Source organism: Drosophila arizonae, chromosome 2 (genome assembly GCF_054131065.1).
Source record: "Drosophila arizonae isolate 15081-1271.41 chromosome 2, UAZ_ARI_1.0, whole genome shotgun sequence".
In the NCBI taxonomy this organism is placed as follows: Eukaryota; Metazoa; Arthropoda; class Insecta; order Diptera; family Drosophilidae; genus Drosophila; species Drosophila arizonae.
The window spans coordinates 21,710,768-21,730,428 of NC_142922.1; the positions used below are offsets into that span (position 1 = coordinate 21,710,768).

The window sequence follows — 19,661 nt, forward strand, 5'->3', positions numbered from 1 at the left end:
TATGAGAATATATTCTAGTCTCCAACTCATAGAGCATCAACTTCAAGGTTATGAAACAGGCGGGGCCACTCTAATTTAGATACACCAGTATCAAGCAAATATATTTAAAAATCTTTTTATTTGCGTTAATTTAATGCCGAGCATGGAAATGTTTTTTTTTTTTTTTTGCTAAGCGTTGTTAAGAAGCGAATTTAAAATCTTCATCTCTGTTTCCAAGTTACTTGGAAAAAACTTGTTTCAGGTTTTTTTCTCTTTTTTTTCATTTGTTGCGTTGCAGACAGCAAATTAATAGAAATCTTACAAGAAACATTAAATTAAATTAGATTTTTTTGGTTCAGCAGACACATCAATTTCTATATATATATTTATTTATGTAGTATGTGTGTGATTGTAGAGTCTGAGCCGACCACAGTTTGTTACTCCTTGGATTTCTCTTTAAATCAAATATAATAGTTCATCGTTATTGCCACAAGCACATAAGCATTAATATGTTATTAGTTTCTCGAGCAGCTGGCATTTAGCTGCTGATATCTCCGCTCAAACACCTCGGGTTAGTGGGCCCATACATTTTTATAGCAGTACAATCAACTTAACAGAAATATGAAAGCCATTAGATGAGACACAATGTTGTCTACGGCTGCTTGTCGGACAGGACACGTGCCAAGTAATTGAGACGGCACTCAAGTTCATCGCCATACAAGTCCACACATGTCCTTGACAGTGGTGTGTCCTTGAGCGGAAGAGAAGGGGTTCGACTCAGCCGCTGCTGCTGCCTCTCCATTAGGGCGGCTGTGGAGATTTCGATTAAATGTGTTTCGGTGTAAGTATTTTATGCCCACTCAATTTAAGGGGGGTCGTAAACTAAGTAGAATTACGGGCACGCCCGGAGGGGAGCATAAATATTTTATGATTTAAAACTGGCCCATCCTGGCCGATGGCAAACCAACTATTGAGAGTAACTACCCGCTCCACAAGCCACGGCTGCTCGCTCGCAGCACAAAAGCAGCTTTATTGCGAAGTGTGTTGAGATCATCTATTTTACTTTCCGAAAGGTAAGCGTATTTCGTGTTCCTTAAGAGCTATCTGATTTATGTTAAAATCCACTTTCAGCTAATAAATCGTTTTAATGTTGCACAGCTTTCAAAGATTCCCGGAACTAAGGCATACGCTCTGCACTTATTTTGCATATATAGCATTCAGACTACATTATATATTTACATATACTTACTTTTTGTTGAATTCCTAAATATATCGCTTGAAGTACTATATTGAAAAGTACTTCGATGTATTGTTTAATACTCGTAATTGGATTGTTTTTAAAGACTAGATAGATCGGAATATTTCTTGCCGAATATTTCTCAATTTTTGTCCATATTCCATTTCATTGTATTTTGCAATGAAATTCATTGTGGGCTTTGTGGCACCATGTGCCAAAAGTTATTTGTCATACAAGCACCCAGCATTCCGGGCAGCCACTTCTCCTGCGCACTGTAGGTGCCGGTCGTATGCAGATGAGCCTGAAACCTGAACCTGAAATAGCGGGCGAGTTGGAGAGCTTGCAAATAAAGCAAGGGAAATATTTTTACTGGCTGCCTGTCGTCCCGGTGAAATGTAAAATTTTGAAAAGATATGCAGCGGCACGTAGCCACATAAATATGTTTGCATACGAAGCTGCTGTGGGACACTGTTCGTGCACTTACCGACGCAATATATACGTATGAACACACACACACGCACACACGCAAATACACGCATGCAAACATACGCCACACACAAGACTGTGCGAGCTCGTACAAAAACAAAGCGAAATGCGAACGTAAACGCTGATGTAAGTAGCAGCAGCAGAAGCAGCAGCAGCAACACCGGCGGCAGCGGCAGCAGCCACAAGAGAGCAACAAGAGGCGCCACAGCCAGCCTCCAAATCTCACCACAAATGAAAGTGGCAACGCACATGACGCTGCGTGGTTCATTAGTTCCACGAAATATTATAGCCAACATGGCGTATGAGCGACGTTATTCTTTTATGCAAAATGGCATCAGGTTCGGAAACGGCACCATGCCATTCAATACAGTGCCTTTCGTATCGCCTATTGAAACCCCATCGGTAAAATCAAAAACAAAAAAAGGAAGGAGCGCCAGCAGAGAAAGAAGACATCAGACGCGGTCGCAGCTGCCTTGTGGAGCGTAAATTTGCACGGGGACTCGATTTCCAATTGCCGAACGGAGCTGGTTGTCCCATTGCCATAATGCTCATAGAAGCACACTGGAATTTAGCTAGCAGCTCGCGCAGGGAGTGCTCGACTACAGCATATGCTCTGTTGTCTGTGGGAATCCGGATGCTTGATAAGTGTAATTAAGTTTTTGCTTTCAGTTTCTCATTTTTTCGTGTCTTAGATAGAAAGCTTGAACAATACAGAAGACATAAGCAGCGCAGCTCTGGTATCTGCTTCTTCTATTTTTCCATAGAGTGAACACAAATCCATGATAAAAGTTTCGTGCTATTCTTCTGCTATGGTATTTTCTCTATTTCCTCTGTTTTTGCTATGCTTGTTTATGTGGCACGCAACTTCTCCATTCTTGGTCCGCTGTGATTCGAAAATATGCCCTGGAATAGTAAATAGACTGAATGTGCGCTGCTGGCGGCGCCACAACAACAGCCTGCCATTGAGTATTGAATCGGAGAGCATGAATCCAGTGCTAAATATTTTTATTTTATATTGCACGGTGCGCATTTGGTATGTTATTGGATGGAAGAGCCCAGCGATGTGATGGCTCACAGCGGGCGTGTAGACTGCCTTTTATATAGTTGGGTTCATTATTCGAGAGGGAAAGAAAAATATGTAATATGAAGTTGGTCTATTTAAATATTGGATGCTATGCCCCATCTGGGCACCTGCGTGCTCGGTACCTGTTTGCATATTATTCAGCTGAGAATTGGAGTTTTTCTTTGAAATGCTTTGTTTCCATTTCACAAAAGACATAACAATTATCATTTGAATTATATTGGATTGTCTCTGGTGCAAAAGTTTTGGACTCACTGATACACTGGCGTCTGTTAGCCCCAAACCAGCTTTTTATTTAGTTAAACAATAACGACAACGTTTGCAACGGCCCCCGTGGACAGCAAGGACGGCACAGACAGCAAGCCAAACCCCCAGAGCAGCTATCAACAATGCCCGTACGCGGCATTTCAAAAGTTATTTTCTGAACTAACTTTGCAACTTTTTGTTGCATATTTAAAACGGGTTTACGCGCTGCTCTTAGAACTGTGGCAAATGAAATGAGATAACTTTGCAAAAATGTATATTCAATTACCTAGTCCCGCCTGCTGGTCCTTCCACTCCCAAAGGATGTTCGCAGAAGTTCAAGCTCGACTCCGTTCAGAGTCAGAGAAAAGCATTTATCATCCCGCAGGAAAACTCACCTGCTCAACATAGATACCGAAACCCGTTGAAAGTTGAGCAGCCCAAATAGCAGCAGAAGGAAAAAAGGAAACCATCCTTACTGGCAGACATGTGGGATTTCTCAGCGCCCTGTCCTGCGCCTGACAATTACAATTTGCACAAATGGAATCTCAGCTGTCGTCTTCATTGTCGAAGGGCCTAAATGGAAGATTAGGACGCATGCTTAACGCTAAAAAATAAATTGACACCGCAACGTCTGGTGCTAACGTGGCGCAAAATACGCATCCGCAAATCCCCAAGTGGCGTCCAAGTGCCCAGAGTCTGCACGATTTGATATCAATCAATAGTGACAATCCACATAACTCCCTTCCTTCCTTGCCATTCCCTTTCCCACACCCATTCCACCCATTTAACGTCCGCAAGTGCCCATCCACTTGCCTCAATCAATTGAGTGGTGAAGCAGAAAGTCAACCAACGCCCGTTGACTTGTGGCTTACAGTGGCCGAGATGAGATCTGAGTTATAACTGGAATCCGAGCTGTTATCTAGCTAATGACAACAGCCCAGCCACACAAAACCGAATACTTGACAATTTACACAATCATCTTAAGTAGTTTGCTTGGGGTTTTGCCAGCCCTAGTAATATGGATGTTGTATGTAACAAATATACATACATATATACGTATATACATTAAGCCCCGACGTGGAGGCTCTCATTAATTACCACAATACAAGTCTCCACCCGAAGTGGATTTAACTTTCGAAACAAAATTCCCATTTGGCGCAATTGAATCGAGGAACTGTGTGAGGGGGCGTCGAAGAGCCCAGGCGAACGGATACACTGTTAAAAACGAACGGCTATGCGGCAATTGGCCATAAGCCGGATATGCATTACAGTTTCTAATGAGGCAATTGTAGAAATAAGCTGAACGTGCCGCCAACGAGGTCGACGAGGACGACGAGGACGACGAAGTCGACGAGGACTTTTCTCGCAGCAAGAGCGGAAACAGAACGGCTCGGCTTTAGCCAGAAATCGAATGCAAAGAGTGGGGAAGGCAACGAAGGCTCACGATTGCGGTAAGATAAAAGTTTCTTATGGAATTACCTGAACGTGTTTGTATAGCAGTTTCACAAGTTTTTACCTCGTCGGGCAAATGCATAAACATGCTTTTATTTCATTCCGTTTTCGGAGCGAACAGCACATTAAGGGTTCAGGAATCGAGACTATTTGCCATCAGCCGCAAATGAATTTATTTCGGATAGTGTTTGCGGCTTTAGAACTTTGACTGCTCTGACACTTTATAAAACCCGCTAAACTTAATGCCCTCCACAACTCAATTGGCAGTTGGTTTTCGAGTCGAGCAGCCATCCACTTGGCAAAGCAAGCGCAATAAATATGTATATAAGCGAAGCAATTCAATTTCGCCAGCACATATGCCACATAATCCCTGGCAGCTTAACGCTGCTTTACTAGGTCGCACACACGAACGGATAGTTAATTAACCATCAAGAAATTTACACTCGGTCACAATGGTCAATACCAAAAGAGTTCATCCAAACAAAATATAAATTTAAACAAGTAAGAAAGCTCCAGTCGAGACTGCTCGACTAGGAGATACCCTGAACCCTCCAAGCTGATATTCTAATCATTCTGCACTTCTTTTATGCACACATACACATGCATCCACTCGCACGCATAAGCCTGCGCTCTGCTAACTGCGCAGTAAGCAGCGACTGCGCTTGGGCTGCGCTGTAGTGTGGGCCATATTATGAGAATTTATTTGTTGAATAATTTCTTTTGTAGACATACGATCTTAATGAAACTTTTTATGCGTAATTATATGATGAATATGTGTGTATATTCCAAAGCCCAAGTCTCTAGTACTTGAAATGCGTTTTTTACAAATTGGGGGCGAATGGGGCGTGGTATCCAAAATCTGTAAATTACAAAATCTTTGTATCGATTAACTTTATATACAACGCAAATTTGAAGACTCCAGGTCTAAAATGTTAAAATTAGGCTAAAAAAACAAAATCAATTTTTCGATTATTCGCGATAAAAAAGTTATCGGACAATTTATCGAAAAAATAAATCAAACTCGTACTGCGTATGGTACTCACGAGCATGCATGCCAAATTTCAGCTTTCTAGCTCTTATAACTTCTGAGATCGACGCACTCATACGGACGGACGGACGGACGGACGGACGGACGGACGGACGGACGGACAGACGGACAGGGCTATATCGACTCAGCTGGTCGCGCTGATCAAGAATATATATACTTTGTGGGGTCTGCCACGCCTCCTTCTGCCCGTTACATACTTTTTCACAAAACCATTATACCCTGATTTCCCATTTTCAATGGGTTCAGGGTATAAAAATCCTGAGCTCTGTTATTAGAAACATGCTCTTGTCTAATAAAGTTCACATGGTTAAAGATTCAATTCAATTTATATCTCTTGCCCATTGTCTTGCTAAAATTCTGCTGTTAAAATTTGCTACTTCGTTCGAATTTTTGGAAAAAACAATACACTTAGCCGATGGAAGTGGCCGTTAGCTACTGTTGCCAATGAAAACATCAACCCAAATATGTCTAACGCCGTTTGGCTACGAGCAACGCCTGGCCCAAGTCCAAAAGTGTGTGTGTGTGTGTGTGTGTGTCTATTTCAACGTTCTGCGGCCCTTAATCTAGATTATGTGCCCTTCCAAAATTCAATGGGAATTGAAAATAATAAGAAGAACATTGCTGAGCATGTTCAATTCGGTGAAAATTCCATGTGTGTGTGCGTGAGTGTGTGTGTGTGTCTGCTTGCTCGAGTACCTGGCGATTGGAATGGCTGCTGCAGCTGAAGGAACGGGTCGATGCCACGGAGTGTTTGGCTTAGCAGTGGCCATTTCGGTATTTTCCATTTATTCGTTGGTGTTTTGCTTGGATTTGGTAGTTGGTTTCGGTTTTGGCTTGAAGACATAACCGTTTGCTGCTGATACCAGCGCAGCTTTCAATAAAAACCAACTTTACCTCAGCCGCACGAGTGCTGTTCCAGCGGCAACAGCGCTGTCGTCCACGTTTCTGTTTATTTTTTACATTTTATATTTTTTCGGGTCACATATTTGGGGCATTACATTTTTATGGCATCCAATTTAAAGTTGAATTTAATTAAATGCTGGGCGACACACCTTACAGAGTTTTTGCCAGCTCTAAGGATTCAAATTATATTAAATACGATTTTAATGTTGCAAACTGTTTTTCCACAGAAATGAAAAAAAGTTTTCGCAAAACGAGGTCTGCGATTGTCATATTTGAAAAGTAAATCCAAGCCTTTTGGCTGTAAATTCTCTGTCGAGACTAAAAAGTGGCAAAGGAAATCTGAATATTACAAACGAAAACAAACCATCAGATGCAAATAAGAAATAGATTTAACAAAACAAATTCAATTTAATAAAGTAGTTCGTTAGATTCCATTTTGATGGGTGAACAAGTGTTTTTATAAAATCAATGTGTGTGCATCGCTAGCGACATAGAGTATGGGTGTATGCATATCGAGATATTTATGGAATTGGGGCACGCGAGGTGCCATGGGTATGTATTGAGAGTGGCCTGGCGCTTGAGAAGAGAGCAAGTTTGTTTACTCCACTGTCACGGACTTGGCCAGGTTGCGGGGGCAGTCGACATCGCAGCCGCGGAGCACGGCGATGTGGTAGGAGAGCAGCTGCATGGGTATGACGGTGAGGATGCCTTGCAGACAGTCGACAGTGCGGGGAATCTCGAGGGAGCGCGACGAAAAGGCCTTTGTCTCCTCGTCGCCTTCTTCGCAGATGATCACTGGGCAGCCCTTGCGGGAGGTGACTTGCTGCAAGGCGTTCATGCACTTGACGTAGACAGGATCGCGCAGCACGATCATCAGCACGGGCATGGAATCGTCCACAAGGGCCAGTGGGCCGTGCTTCAGCTCACCGGCCATGATGCCCTCGCTGTGCATGTAGGTCAGCTCCTTCACTTTCTGTAAGAGTAAACAAGTTAACATACTGTAGATAACTCCCACTTAAATATACGAGTAAGACTTACCAATGCGCCCTCCAGGCAGGTGGCGAAGTTGTAGCCGCGACCCATGATCAGCAGTGACTTGTGCTGATACAAATCCTTGGCCAGCTCTCGTACCTTGGAGTCGAGCTTGAGCACTTCGCGAATCTGGTCAGCCAACTTGGACAGAGCGTGCAGAATCTCCAAGCGTCGCTGCTGCAAGGACAAACGATCCTCGGACATGACCAGCGCAAACATCACCAGCGATATAAACTGCGATGTGTATGCCTTGGTGGAGGCCACACCGATCTCGGGGCCGGCATTGATGTGGACGCCGCAGTGCGACTCACGGCAGATGCTGCTGCCCACGGTGTTGGTGATGCCGACGATGAGGGCTCCGCGTTGCTTGCAGTAGCGCAAGGCCATCAAGGTGTCGGCCGTTTCGCCGGACTGTGAGATGAAGAAGCAGACGTCGTCGCGGAATATGGGCGTGTTGCGATCAAGGAAGTCGGAAGCCAGCTCGACCATGACCGGCAGCTCTGTGAGCTCCTCCAGAAGCTGGCGCGTGGCTACGGCGCTGTGGTACGAGGTGCCACAGCCGATCAGCATTAGGCGACGGCAGCGCTTTATTTCGGGTATAAAGTCTTTTATGCCACCCAGCACGATAGAGTTTTCCTCAAAGCGGACACGTCCGCGCATTGTGTTGACCACCGAATCGGGCTGCTCAAAGATCTCCTTTTGCATGAAGTAATCGTAGTTGCCCTTCATGATCTGCTGAATTTCCATCTTCAGTGTGGTGATCTCGCGGGCATGCGGGTCATCCAGGCTCTTCTTCAGACGATGGATGCTCAGAGTGCCATCCCTCACAGCAGCCACATCATCGTCCTGAAAGGAATTTGTATGAATTGCTTAGTAGACGCTTGAATTTATTCATATGACAGGCTCTCACCTCTAGGTAGATAACGCGATTTGTGTGCTCGATGACAGCCGAGGCATCCGAGGCAAAGAAATACTCAACCTCCTTCTCCGCCATTGGCATGAATTCCGATGTGCTATCCGAGCGCGGCAACACTGGCAATTCACGAGTTTGTCCATGAGGACGCAACTCTGTTCGGTTAATTTGGTATTTGAGTGGTGTTGACGTTGCCGATTTGCATTTGAATCAGCACCAGCATTAGCATTAGCATTTGCAGTTGCAGTTGCAGTTGGCGTTGCAGTTTCAATTGCAATTGTAGTTGCAGGCGGCATTGCGATTGCGGTCGATGGCGATGGCGATGGCGATTGCGATGTCGATATCGATAGAGTTGCATTTTGACCGAATTGAGCAGCGTTAGGGGGACGAAACAGTACGAGGCAGGCGGGACGTAAATGTCAGTGTTGCAAGCAATAGGATATGGGTTTATGTATTTATGCATTCATATATTGCGTGTGTGTATATACATATGTATTCCAAGTTTATGAAAGAGAAAGAGAGAGAGAGAGAGAGAGAGAGAGAGAGTAAAGCAGAAATTAGAAACGAAATATAAATCCTAAGGTAAATTGAACTTGGCAAAAACAAATATATTAAAATGTTATAAAAATCAAAAGACCATTTATTTTTCTCCTATACAGCCATCACAAAAGCTTGTCAAAAATAAAGAATTTTAAAATGTGCTTTGTTTTCACACGAGTGCAAAACGTCGATCTGCTCTTTAGGTAATCGCTTTAAATAACCTTTATTCATTTAAAACCTTTTGATGCATTTATTAAATTTTAAATATCCAACAATTTGTTTGCAACTGACATTTTCCAACTATAAATGTCAGTAAGATGATACTTTTTTATTTTTGCTTAAGTAAAAACACAGAAAATAGAAAAGCTTCACAATTAATTGAGTGCAGATTGTGAAATTAGGAAACCGCATTTAAAATTTATAAAATAAATATTGAATTGCACAAGTGTAAAACTTGCTAATGACAACCCATACATTTGCATCTCAATTTTGCCAAAAATACAAAAATATCCGCTTAGCATACTCCGTCGGAAAATGCAACGATAATATTGGCTTTGAGCAATGTCAGTTTTATCTAAGCTTATCTATATATGTATATATGTTAATAATCATGAGATACCAATCTCTCTAGATGTATAACTAACAAGATATTTTAACTATTCAATATAAACGAGAATTGTGCAACCGATTGCAACCGTCTGCAACAATTTTCAAATATTCAATTAAAGTTCTCTAAACTGCGCAGTCGATTCCTTAAGAGAGAAAGAACAGATGAAGGTGGTTTATTTCGGCCAACAGAAAGCAAATAAGCAAAGTCGTATGTTATATATGAGCTATTATAAAATAATATTGAAATTTTAAGTAATTACCTTGAGGTTTGCCAGAGTCGGCATCTAGACAAACACGAGAGAGAAAATAAACAAATGTTGAGTAAAATATTAAAATACAAGCTTAGTTTAGCTTAGATATATTTAAGTATCAGCACCAGCACCAAGGAGTTGAGAGAGAAGCGAGAAGAAGTTAATTGAGTTTTATTGGACACACAGATACCCAGTCACCGGCAGAAAGCAGAGTTTGATAGAGCACAGATTTAGATTAGTTGACTACCTTGATCGGAGCTCAGTTGCTTGTCATCTAAACGTTGGAAATTAACACAGAGGATCAGCAGAGATGCGGCAAACGAGGAAGAAGGGTCGCCAAAGGATGTATTTTGGGGCGATAGTGTTGAAAAGTTTCAGAGTGCCGTCAGGGAGAGACAGTTGGTTATTTTGAAAAAGAGAACGAACACGCATAACACAGACAGATACGAGTATGTACATGTAGTGAGATAAAAGACAAGAGATATCGTTGTGTGAAATACAGAAGAGATATAGAAGATACCCTACAGAAAGGCAATGGGTCAGATCGCTTACCTTTACCGTACAGAATGGGAATGTGATCCGTGGCCAACCGGGTCTTTGTCTTAATACCGACGAGCAATGGAGAACTACGCCGTGAGGCAACGCACTCGCCCGGGAAATGCTTCGATTTAACAGCAATGGCAAATGCGCCTTCCTGTCAGCACGAAACAAGTAAGACACATCATGAGGATTCTATAACATAATGAGATTCGGTTTCCACCTGAGTGGGCTCACTTACCACTTGCAGAATCGCCTGCTCCACGAGCTCCCGGAACGAGTAGTTGGGATGCTTTTTCCACAGGTGGTGCACCAGCTTGGCAAAGACCTCAGTATCCGTGTCCGACTCGAATTCGTAGCCCTTCTTTGAGAGGAAGGTCTTCACGTCGTTGTAGTTGGTAATGATGCCATTGTGGACCACGACAAAGCTGTTGCCCTCATCCGAACGTTGCGGATGCGAGTTACGTTCGCAGGGCACGCCGTGGGTGGCCCAACGTGTATGTGCAATGCCAACGTGAGTCTTCACCGGCTCACTGTACTCCGCGCCGCTGAAGTCTGCACACGTTCAATGCAATTGGATTAACAATCGGGGATTGCAACGTAAATCAGATTCAGGTACGACTTACGCTCTTGAATCGCATCCTCCAGCACCTTGACCTTGCCAGTGCGTTTAACCATCACAATGTCCTTGTTGTCGGGCGAGTCGATGGCAACGCCGGTTGAGTCATAGCCACGGTATTCCAGACGCTTCAGGCCTGTCACCAGCAGGTCCAGCACCTCCTGGCGGGACTTGGGTGTTAGATAATTCAGGTATGCGAAAATGCCTGTAGACAAGTACAATAGACATATTTTAGTTTATAACAAATACCAGAGAGCTTATCGAAATGAATATAAGATTAATATGCAATAAATACATTTTGCAAGAGCTAAAGTTATTGAGTGCCAGCCAAGACCCAACCAGTTATGAGGAAATCTGCATCAGAAACCAGTTTGGGATTGGGCCTTTCAGGTAAGTGCACTGTTTCAATAAGTGGCTTAGCGGCTTTGTTACCGTCCACTTGAAGTTATTTTTGGAGTGGAGCGAGGCGAAAGGCCATCGAGTATGCATAAGTCCGTAGTTGTTTTATATCAAACGAAGGCATTTCACATTAAAGCCAAATTTTTATTCCAAATTGTTTTTAGTCAGAGTGGCTATAAGGATAGCACCAATTTCAGTATATTGGGTAAGGTAGATACGGGTAATTGGTATATTTTTAGCTACTGTGGAACCACTTTCTTAAAATGATTATGTCATGGACAATATCTTGTTGAATCAATGTTTGACAGCTTATTTGATGTTACTGAGCGTTACTTACCACACATTATATCACTTAGTTAACCACAGTCTCTGTAAATTTCCGTCTATTAGTATTGTCTAAAATCAAAGATATATGTTAACAAAAATTAGTTACTGGTTTACCAAATAATTTTTTATAAATAATTGAATTCATCTTCAAGCTGTCTTAATAAGAGTATCCAATAGTCGCCATGTGGTTTGTATTGTAACCGGCACCAACACAAACCTGGATTCGCATGGAAGTAAAGTAAAGAGAGTCTTAATTTTAGAGAGTGGTACTTGTTATACTCTGACTCTTAACAATGTGTGTATGTGTGTGTATGTATTTATTTACAAGCACACGGGTGTTCTTATCAGCACGTCAACAATTCAGAATCTTTCTTTCCGCTGCGGCTACTGGTCCACTTTATTCTGTGTAGTTCTAGTTCTAGGTCCCGTCCTTGTTCCCGCTGCTGCTACGTAAACACGATTTCTCAGTTTTAAATCAAATGGCAATTTCTTGTAGTCAAGTTTCTTGTTTTGCTTTTGCCTCGAAATACCCTGTAACTAGGCGTATATTGCAAAGGAAGACATGTACGACTAGGGACTTTTTGAAAAATGTTGAGCATTTTTATTGATGCATATAAAATGATTGTTGAGCTCATTTTATTTTGATTATTCATCTGAAATTAACTCTTCGATGGTCTACTACTTGGCATAGGGTATGGCATGGTCAAGTTGATAAGTTTATATATTATAACTAGTATTTACAGTTTGTGGATTTCATCTAGCTAAATGCGTCGCAATATATACATATACATATATAAGTATTCGTTCATATATATTCTTAGATGTGATTGGGAGCGAGACCAGATTGGGTCTGTATTTGGATTGTCAGGCATACGTATGTGATGGAGTTATGTATGTTGATTTGAAGCGACATAGCCACTGTGTGCTCACAAGCTAGAGCATAATTTCTGTTGAATGGGCTTAACGATTTGGAATTTTTATCTTTTGGCACTGAACGTGTTTACTACGCTCTGTTCTAAGTCTCCGCCACGTTCTGGAGGGTGGGGCAAGTGCTACTCAGGTGCAACACGTACGGGAATGACGGTGTGTGAGTGTGTGTATGCGTGTCTCGCCTCCGCCTCTCTTAGGGTCTGGTAGTACTGGTGAGTGTGACAGAATTCTTGAAAGCTCTCACATGCAGCCCTGCCACGTCTTTCACTCTTTCTCCAGTGGCAATCGTCAATAGTTAACATGCCTTCTCTGCCCGCCTCAGCAGCACCTCAGTCACGCCCGTTCGTTGGCTGTGATTGGCATTTTTAATTTGCTCTCCGGTGCCGGAGCCAACAGTATCGAGTGGACAGCAGAGACGTAGCCGAGCGTAATACGGTAATTAAATCGATTCAACCATTCAGAATTCATCTGCAATCATTTCGTTCTGATGTTTCGCAGTGGCAACTATGTCACATGCTCCGACTCCTCGGCTCTGCCTTAGCTCTCTGCTCCGCAGGAAAAGAAAAAACGTAAACAGAGTGGGCAATGCTTTCCACTAATGAATCAATTCTGAGTACATAGCCCCCAAAAGCGACTTATCACACATAGATAAGAGCGACTAGCGAACGTGGACATTGACAGAACTATTGATGCCAGTAAAAAAAAAAAAAAAAAAACAAAAAACTAAATGCTTCGGCAATGATGCATATAAACTGCTGCAACTTGTATCGGTTGGTCAGCTCATAAAACTAATACAGCTCATTAGAGAAACCTTGCTTATCAGAAGGAATTAAAAAGCTATTATAGCCGCTTGAACAGCTGAGTGTGTGCTATCTGGCTAATAACAGTTAAGCAGTTGGGCTGATTGGAAGTCACTGAAATTGTCCTTCAGTTAATTACTATTTTGTATTTTTGGAAAGCGTATCTAAAGAATCGGAAGTTGTCTGGCCGTTATCAACTAATTACTTGCAAAACTATTGTTAACAATTGTCTATTCACATTGATAAGGAAATACCAAGTTGGCATTGCAATTGTTGCCATATTGAGAGCATTTGTGCATCAGCTTCGGGCCGAGCAGTTGAGTAAACTCGACTGGAGCACGCTCTTGGCTGGTTTGCTGGCTCGAGTCGAAAACACTATGTTGTTTATTCAGTTTGTATGCGAAGCGAATGATATTTCGGAATGCTGCCTCATATTTTAAGTTTGTTTCTTTTTCAGTTGTACGAAGTCGCCAGCATCTACGCTGAGAGCACTTGCAACTATTTTATCAATTCAGCTTGGGTTTATTTTGTATTTATTTATTATTTATTTATTTGTGCATGTTTCTCTGCCGCAGCGTGGGTGTGTGCTTGTGTGCGTCTGCGAGAGCTTGTACGTTTGCGGTATGAAAGAGCAATCAGCGGCGCTGCAAACAGCGAACAGGTATTTTATATAAGACGAGACAACAAATTTTGACCGCAATTTCGGGTTTAAAGCGGGTTTTGTTGCCCCATAACATTTTCGTGTTGTTCAGTGGCTTTTGCATTGTGTTATTATTAAATAATTCAATTAGTGTTTGTTGCGCTGGCAACACCGCAACACCATACCCAGCACAGCACCCATTTCGCACCACTCACTCAATTTCCAATTTCATACCAAACATTTTAAAATGCGCAAAGAGTTCCGTCAAGCACTTTGGTCAGTTTGTTTGTGTGGGTGTGGGGTAGTTGGCTTTATATATATTACAGCACTTTGCATTAGAAACTCCAGATTTGTTTTGATAAACACATAAAAACATTTCGAGCAGCTATCTACACTCTACACTCACACGATATGCACAGGTCGTAGTTGTTGTTGTTGTTGGTTTATTTAATTGCCTGTGTGGTATTGTCTTTGGGTTTGACGTGGTAACTGGTTGGTTCGGGTCTGGTAACGCACTCGCTGCTGGCCAACTCCGCTGTGAAATTAACACTGAGCTCGCTCTGAAAAGAAGCACACACTAAATGCGCCGCTTTTATAGGCTAGCCAGAGGTATCGACGACGCCAGCGTCACGCCGGTTCCACATTGGCGCTACGATCGTTTTTGCCAAACACTGAGAGGCAGAGCAACGGCCAGAGGCATAGCCTACTCATACTCACATTCACACTCAAGCCGACACTCGCACTCACACTCGCACTCACACTCGTACTCGTACGCCACATTCAACTACAGCAACAATTAAGAGAGCCATAGCAAATGCCATTGGAGCTCCAGAAGACAGAAGACAGTTACGCTTATCGCTAGCTAGCTAGCTAGCATTAAAGAGAGCCGATCCGATAGCTGCCTTGCTTGCCTGCTGGTCGTTAACTTTTATCATAGACTGTATTACTATATGCTAATAAGATCTATATTTTATTATTTATTTATTTCTATTTTTGGGCATCCAATTTAAATCATTTAAGAAGTTGTTTGTATATGGCAAATATCTTAATAGGAAATTAACTATTTCAGAGAGAGCAATGAGCAACATATATTAGGCACATCGAGCAGCATTGCTAAACATCCAACATTGTCTAGACCAATCAATTATAAGAAATTGGCGCCTTTGATGCAAAATCAATTTCAGCTAACACAAAAACATGTTTTCTGAATGGAATAAATTATATATGCCAAGACATAAATAATGCATGTTTATCAAATGTCGAAGCATAATCCAAAAATGTTGTTTCTAATAAGCAAATAATGTATTAGTGCTGCTCTCATCACAGTTGCATTTTAGCACTAAAAAAAGCACTCGGGCTCATGCTCTTTAATGCCCTGCGATAAGCGTAACTTCTTCAAGAGCGTTGGAGTATGACATTTGCTTATGCTCCCACAATTGTTGATACTTTCAGTAGGTGTGAGTGTGAGTGCGAGTATGAGTACGTTGGAGAGTGTGACTGTGAGTACACGATCGAGTGTGAGTAATGGAATTGAGCCCGTGGGCTGTGTCTCTCACTGTTACTCTCTGTGGTTGGCATATGCATATATCCGCTGCTTTGTTCGGTTGCGTTTGTTGCTCTGGATATAAGCTTTGAGCAATTTTCTTTTGAAAAGTTTATAGACTTGCGCCTTTATTAACAAATACAAAATTTAATTAATTTACTCAATTTACTCAGACCCGCATACTCTTGAACTTTTACCACTTTCGAAGATATTCTATCGAATGTTCATAAATCAATATCTTGTATTTACAGTAGATAGCCATGGCACCTATTGTTTGGAACAGTCTATTTGTGGATGAATAGATGTTATACCTTTAATAAACCTCTGGCAAAAGCTACGACCACTCCCCTCTGACATTTCCTTAATCGCGTGCTCGCAGGGCCTTAAAATCGGCCACAAACTTGTTTATTGCGATATTCGTGCCAAAAAGGCTTGATTGAACTCTGGCATTTGGCTCGCAATTGTGTGTCGGTTTAATTATTTGGAATATTGAGTCTGAGCCAGATTGATTTGACTTTTAGTTAACATATCAAGCTGAATGGCATTCAATGTAATTGTACTTCAATATTTATCTGCGCTGAACATGGCTTTTCACATTAAATAACAATTAATTAATTTTTTAGTTCACAAAGGAAATCAGCATATGGGAGTTGATTCAATGCATTTAAGTTATGCTCCATAAAAAAAAAAAATACTTTTTAATTTAATTTATTTTTAAACAACACATTTACACACTCTTTATTTCCCTATCAATTTGTTGCACTTCAATAAGTGATCCAACTGACGTGTCAGTGCTTTGTATGAAAATGCGAAAAAAATTCGCTTGCCATTTGTCGCGTTTTATATTTTAAATTTGTTTTTATTTTATTTATCTTATTTTTTTTTGTTTTTTTTTTTACGATATTTAATATGCAATGTGCATAAATTCATAAATGGCATACTGCAGCTTTGGAAAAAAAGGAGGAAAACGTAATAAAATAATATAAAAATAATGGAAAATCGAAAATGTGAATATTTAATTTCGGCTACAATGTGCCTAAATAGGAAAAAAATGGTGTTGGTACATGTAGAAAATATGGATGAAAATAAATATTCAGAGCCCGAGGCTGGCTGGAGCGAAGTACGATTATTGCCAAATCCCCAAACCGGTTCAATATACAAATTATGCGTGAACAGAAATAATATCTAAGCGCAGCACCGGTTTTCATACGTCAGATCATAACCTGAACCGTAAATGATAAATATTCATGATTTCTTTTTCTAACTCTAACAACACCAGCAGCAGTTGTCGGTTGTTGTCAATTTATCTGAGTTTTGGTATCTCTTTCGTCTGCTTCAGCTATTGTATTCAGTTTTTGTTTTGCTCACAGCAACTGACCTTGACTTCCATTCGAAAGGAAAAGTGATGCTACAACTTGCAATGTGGATTAAAAACCTGTCCGCCCCATGGAAGCTTTCCAGATGCTTGGCTTAAAATGGTAGCAAGGCGAAATATTGAGGGAATCGAAATAAGAATTCACCAAGCGATTTCTTATTTCTTATATGTATTGTAATATGTAGTTGAAGTCTGAGTTTTATTCTTGTAATTCTTTTTTTTTCTCACTATGCCCCTCTCATTTGCCTCTCTGCTGCACAGGTTTTGCTTCCTTGTAAACGACAAGCAGCATGCAGCATTGGCGAAAAACAAGTTTCGAGTGGATTGGTTAACAGTGTCTGGCCACCAGAAGTATCGACTGCAAATCGCAATCAATCCGGCCTGGCTGACCTTGTGTTTAAGCGTCTTGCACTACCGGCAGACCTCTTACTTCCACGCGATTGCCAACAGTCGGGTAATGCAACTTCTGGCCCTCAACCAGTCAGAGAATAGCAATAATTAGTATAGATCATTAGTATGTATTTAGCTAATGTACCCTCGAAATTGTGCAAAAGTCAGTTGGTCCGAGCCACGTCAGTTACTCTTAGAGCCAATGCGGAAAGCACACACACCAGGAACACGTTTTACAGCTAGTTAGGCGTGGTCGCCGTGAATCAAAGTAGAAATTGTAGTGCTTATCAATGCAGTGATAACCATCAACAAAAGCTGACTGTTTGCCAATAATATAATGGAAGCGCTGATGCAAGACAGTATTGAATTTGGAATATTTGCAAAGCAAACAACAGCTGCGAAATTTGATTAATTTCTAGTCACTTTGAATAATGAATTTCCGTGTACATTTATTCAGTTTAAATAAAACAACAATTCGTTCAAAATAATTAAATAAAACGATGTGTTCGCCTCACATGATGCATAAGGTAAACATTCTCTTCCCCTACCATTCTCTATCAACAACTTTCTGAGAAACCTTGAAGAAATGGCTGCACATAAATTGTGTAGGGCTGACTTTCAAAGTTTGAGCTGTAAGAGCAAATTAAAATTAAATACGACATGTGTGCAGGTGTATCCTTGACAGGATGAAGAGCTCCAGCTGCTTGAGAGCTGGGAAAGCACTTGTAGAAAATAAAATTACATTAATTCAGTTGAAACAAATTGATTCAAGTACACGCAAGCTCCTTTGACATCATGAACTGTGACAGAGAACTTTTAGCTTTTGTTGTAACACCACGACCCGGACCCCTTAACTTGTCCCCGGTCTAGTCACACTTGGCAAATAATCTTCAAGTGCTGTGAGCAATAAAAACTCTAAATCCAAATCCGAATACATATCTAGCTGTGAACACTTGAACATATGACACCATCGTGCGACTCAAATGTGCTTTGCGCTAAGATTGAGCAAATTGCTCCTTTGGGTGCGAAAACTTTACTCTTGTGTTCCCCCTGAAGAAGTTGAATATGCTTCGCTCTGGGGCTTCATAGAGCATGCACGAACTTTGTATGATAACCGAAATATTTATATAGACTTTCGTAACATAATACTCGAATAATATACAGTTAGATATTAATTTAAAGAAAATTTGTTGAATAAATGATGTAAGACAAACTCTTTTTTCTTAGGATCTGTGTTTTTGGAACGCACGCTTCAGTGTGAAATTCGTCCAATTTATTGTGGAAATATTTATGTGAAAGGGTACGAGGTCTAATGCCAGCCGGCACTTTGTTTATCTGTAAAAGAAGTTTACAATAATATGGAACAACTGAACTACAGGCAAATTCACAGCGGCCATTAATTAAATTTATGCACAGGCAAGGACGAGGCTCCAGGCAGCAAAAACATCAGGCGGAAGAGCCAAACAACACGGCAGTTGGCGGCTGCGGTACGAGCAACGGCAACGGCAACGGCAACGGCAACGGCAATGGCGATTGTGACAATGGTGGTGCCGTCGATGCTGCTCGGTGGTCGCAACAACTTGTGTCCTGCTCAGCCACAATAAGAGGCAACGAACGAAAAAGTATGAAAAAGCCGAGCAGCAAAGCAAAAGACTCGTATATATAAAGCGAGAAAATATTTCAAATAATTCGCTTGCCTGAGCTTCGCTCGGTCGCTCGCCTGGTTCGGATGGTTGGTGGGTCGGTGGGACGGTGTATAGTGTAGGCGGTTTGGTGAGTGGGTGGTTGGGTGGTTAGAACTAAGACGCAACCGGGCTGCTTGTGGCGGCACCAATTATGGAAGTAAAATTTATTATTTTTTATTGTTGTTGCAAAGTAAATCGAGTGTTTGTTGTTATCGTCTGAATGTGTGTGTGAGTGGATGAGCATGTGTGTGTGTGTGAGTGTGTGATTGTTGTGTTTTCATATTTTGCCATGACTATGCGGCCATTGTGTACAATTTGCACATGTTGACGATGGCGATGGCGATGGCGATGCTGTTGCTGTTGCTGTTGCTGCTGCTGTTGCTGTCGTCGGTTCTCTGTTTTATTTTTAGTGTTTTTAGTGCTTGGGTCAGTTGTTTTCGGTGTCACTTAGTTTATAAACTATTTATGCCTTCCACTGCAGTAAATTCTTATTTTGGCATTTGCGCTTTTGTATGGCCCATGTGTGGGTACAAATATAGTAAAATCGCTGAACGATAAACAAACACACACACACACATACACTAACTAGGCAAACAAAATATGAAGCAAACGTTTTTGCAAGCCAAAATAATTGAAAGT

General features: G+C 41.5%; 1 protein-coding gene across 7 annotated transcripts; it reads right to left on the minus strand.

Annotated features, from left to right (window-relative positions):
- Window positions 1–6,820: 6,820 nt before the first annotated feature.
- Window positions 6,821–14,682, minus strand: Gfat1 (Glutamine:fructose-6-phosphate aminotransferase 1). Of its 7 annotated transcripts, none has more exons than XM_018000603.2 (10): window positions 14,436–14,682; window positions 11,670–11,728; window positions 10,941–11,138; window positions 10,556–10,869; window positions 10,330–10,471; window positions 10,025–10,051; window positions 9,787–9,810; window positions 8,375–8,496; window positions 7,471–8,310; window positions 6,821–7,405 (listed from the first exon to the last, which is right to left on the minus strand). In XM_018000603.2, the coding sequence occupies exons 2-10, from the start codon at window positions 11,674–11,676 to the stop codon at window positions 7,031–7,033; spliced, it is 2,049 nt and encodes a 682-aa protein (XP_017856092.1). In that variant the 5' UTR covers window positions 11,677–11,728; window positions 14,436–14,682; the 3' UTR covers window positions 6,821–7,030. The 7 variants fall into 7 exon arrangements, with proteins under 7 accessions (XP_017856092.1, XP_017856090.1, XP_017856093.1 ...); XM_018000601.2 differs by having other exon boundaries at window positions 8,375–8,532; window positions 14,436–14,681; XM_018000604.2 differs by lacking the exon at window positions 10,025–10,051.
- Window positions 14,683–19,661: the final 4,979 nt, after the last annotated feature.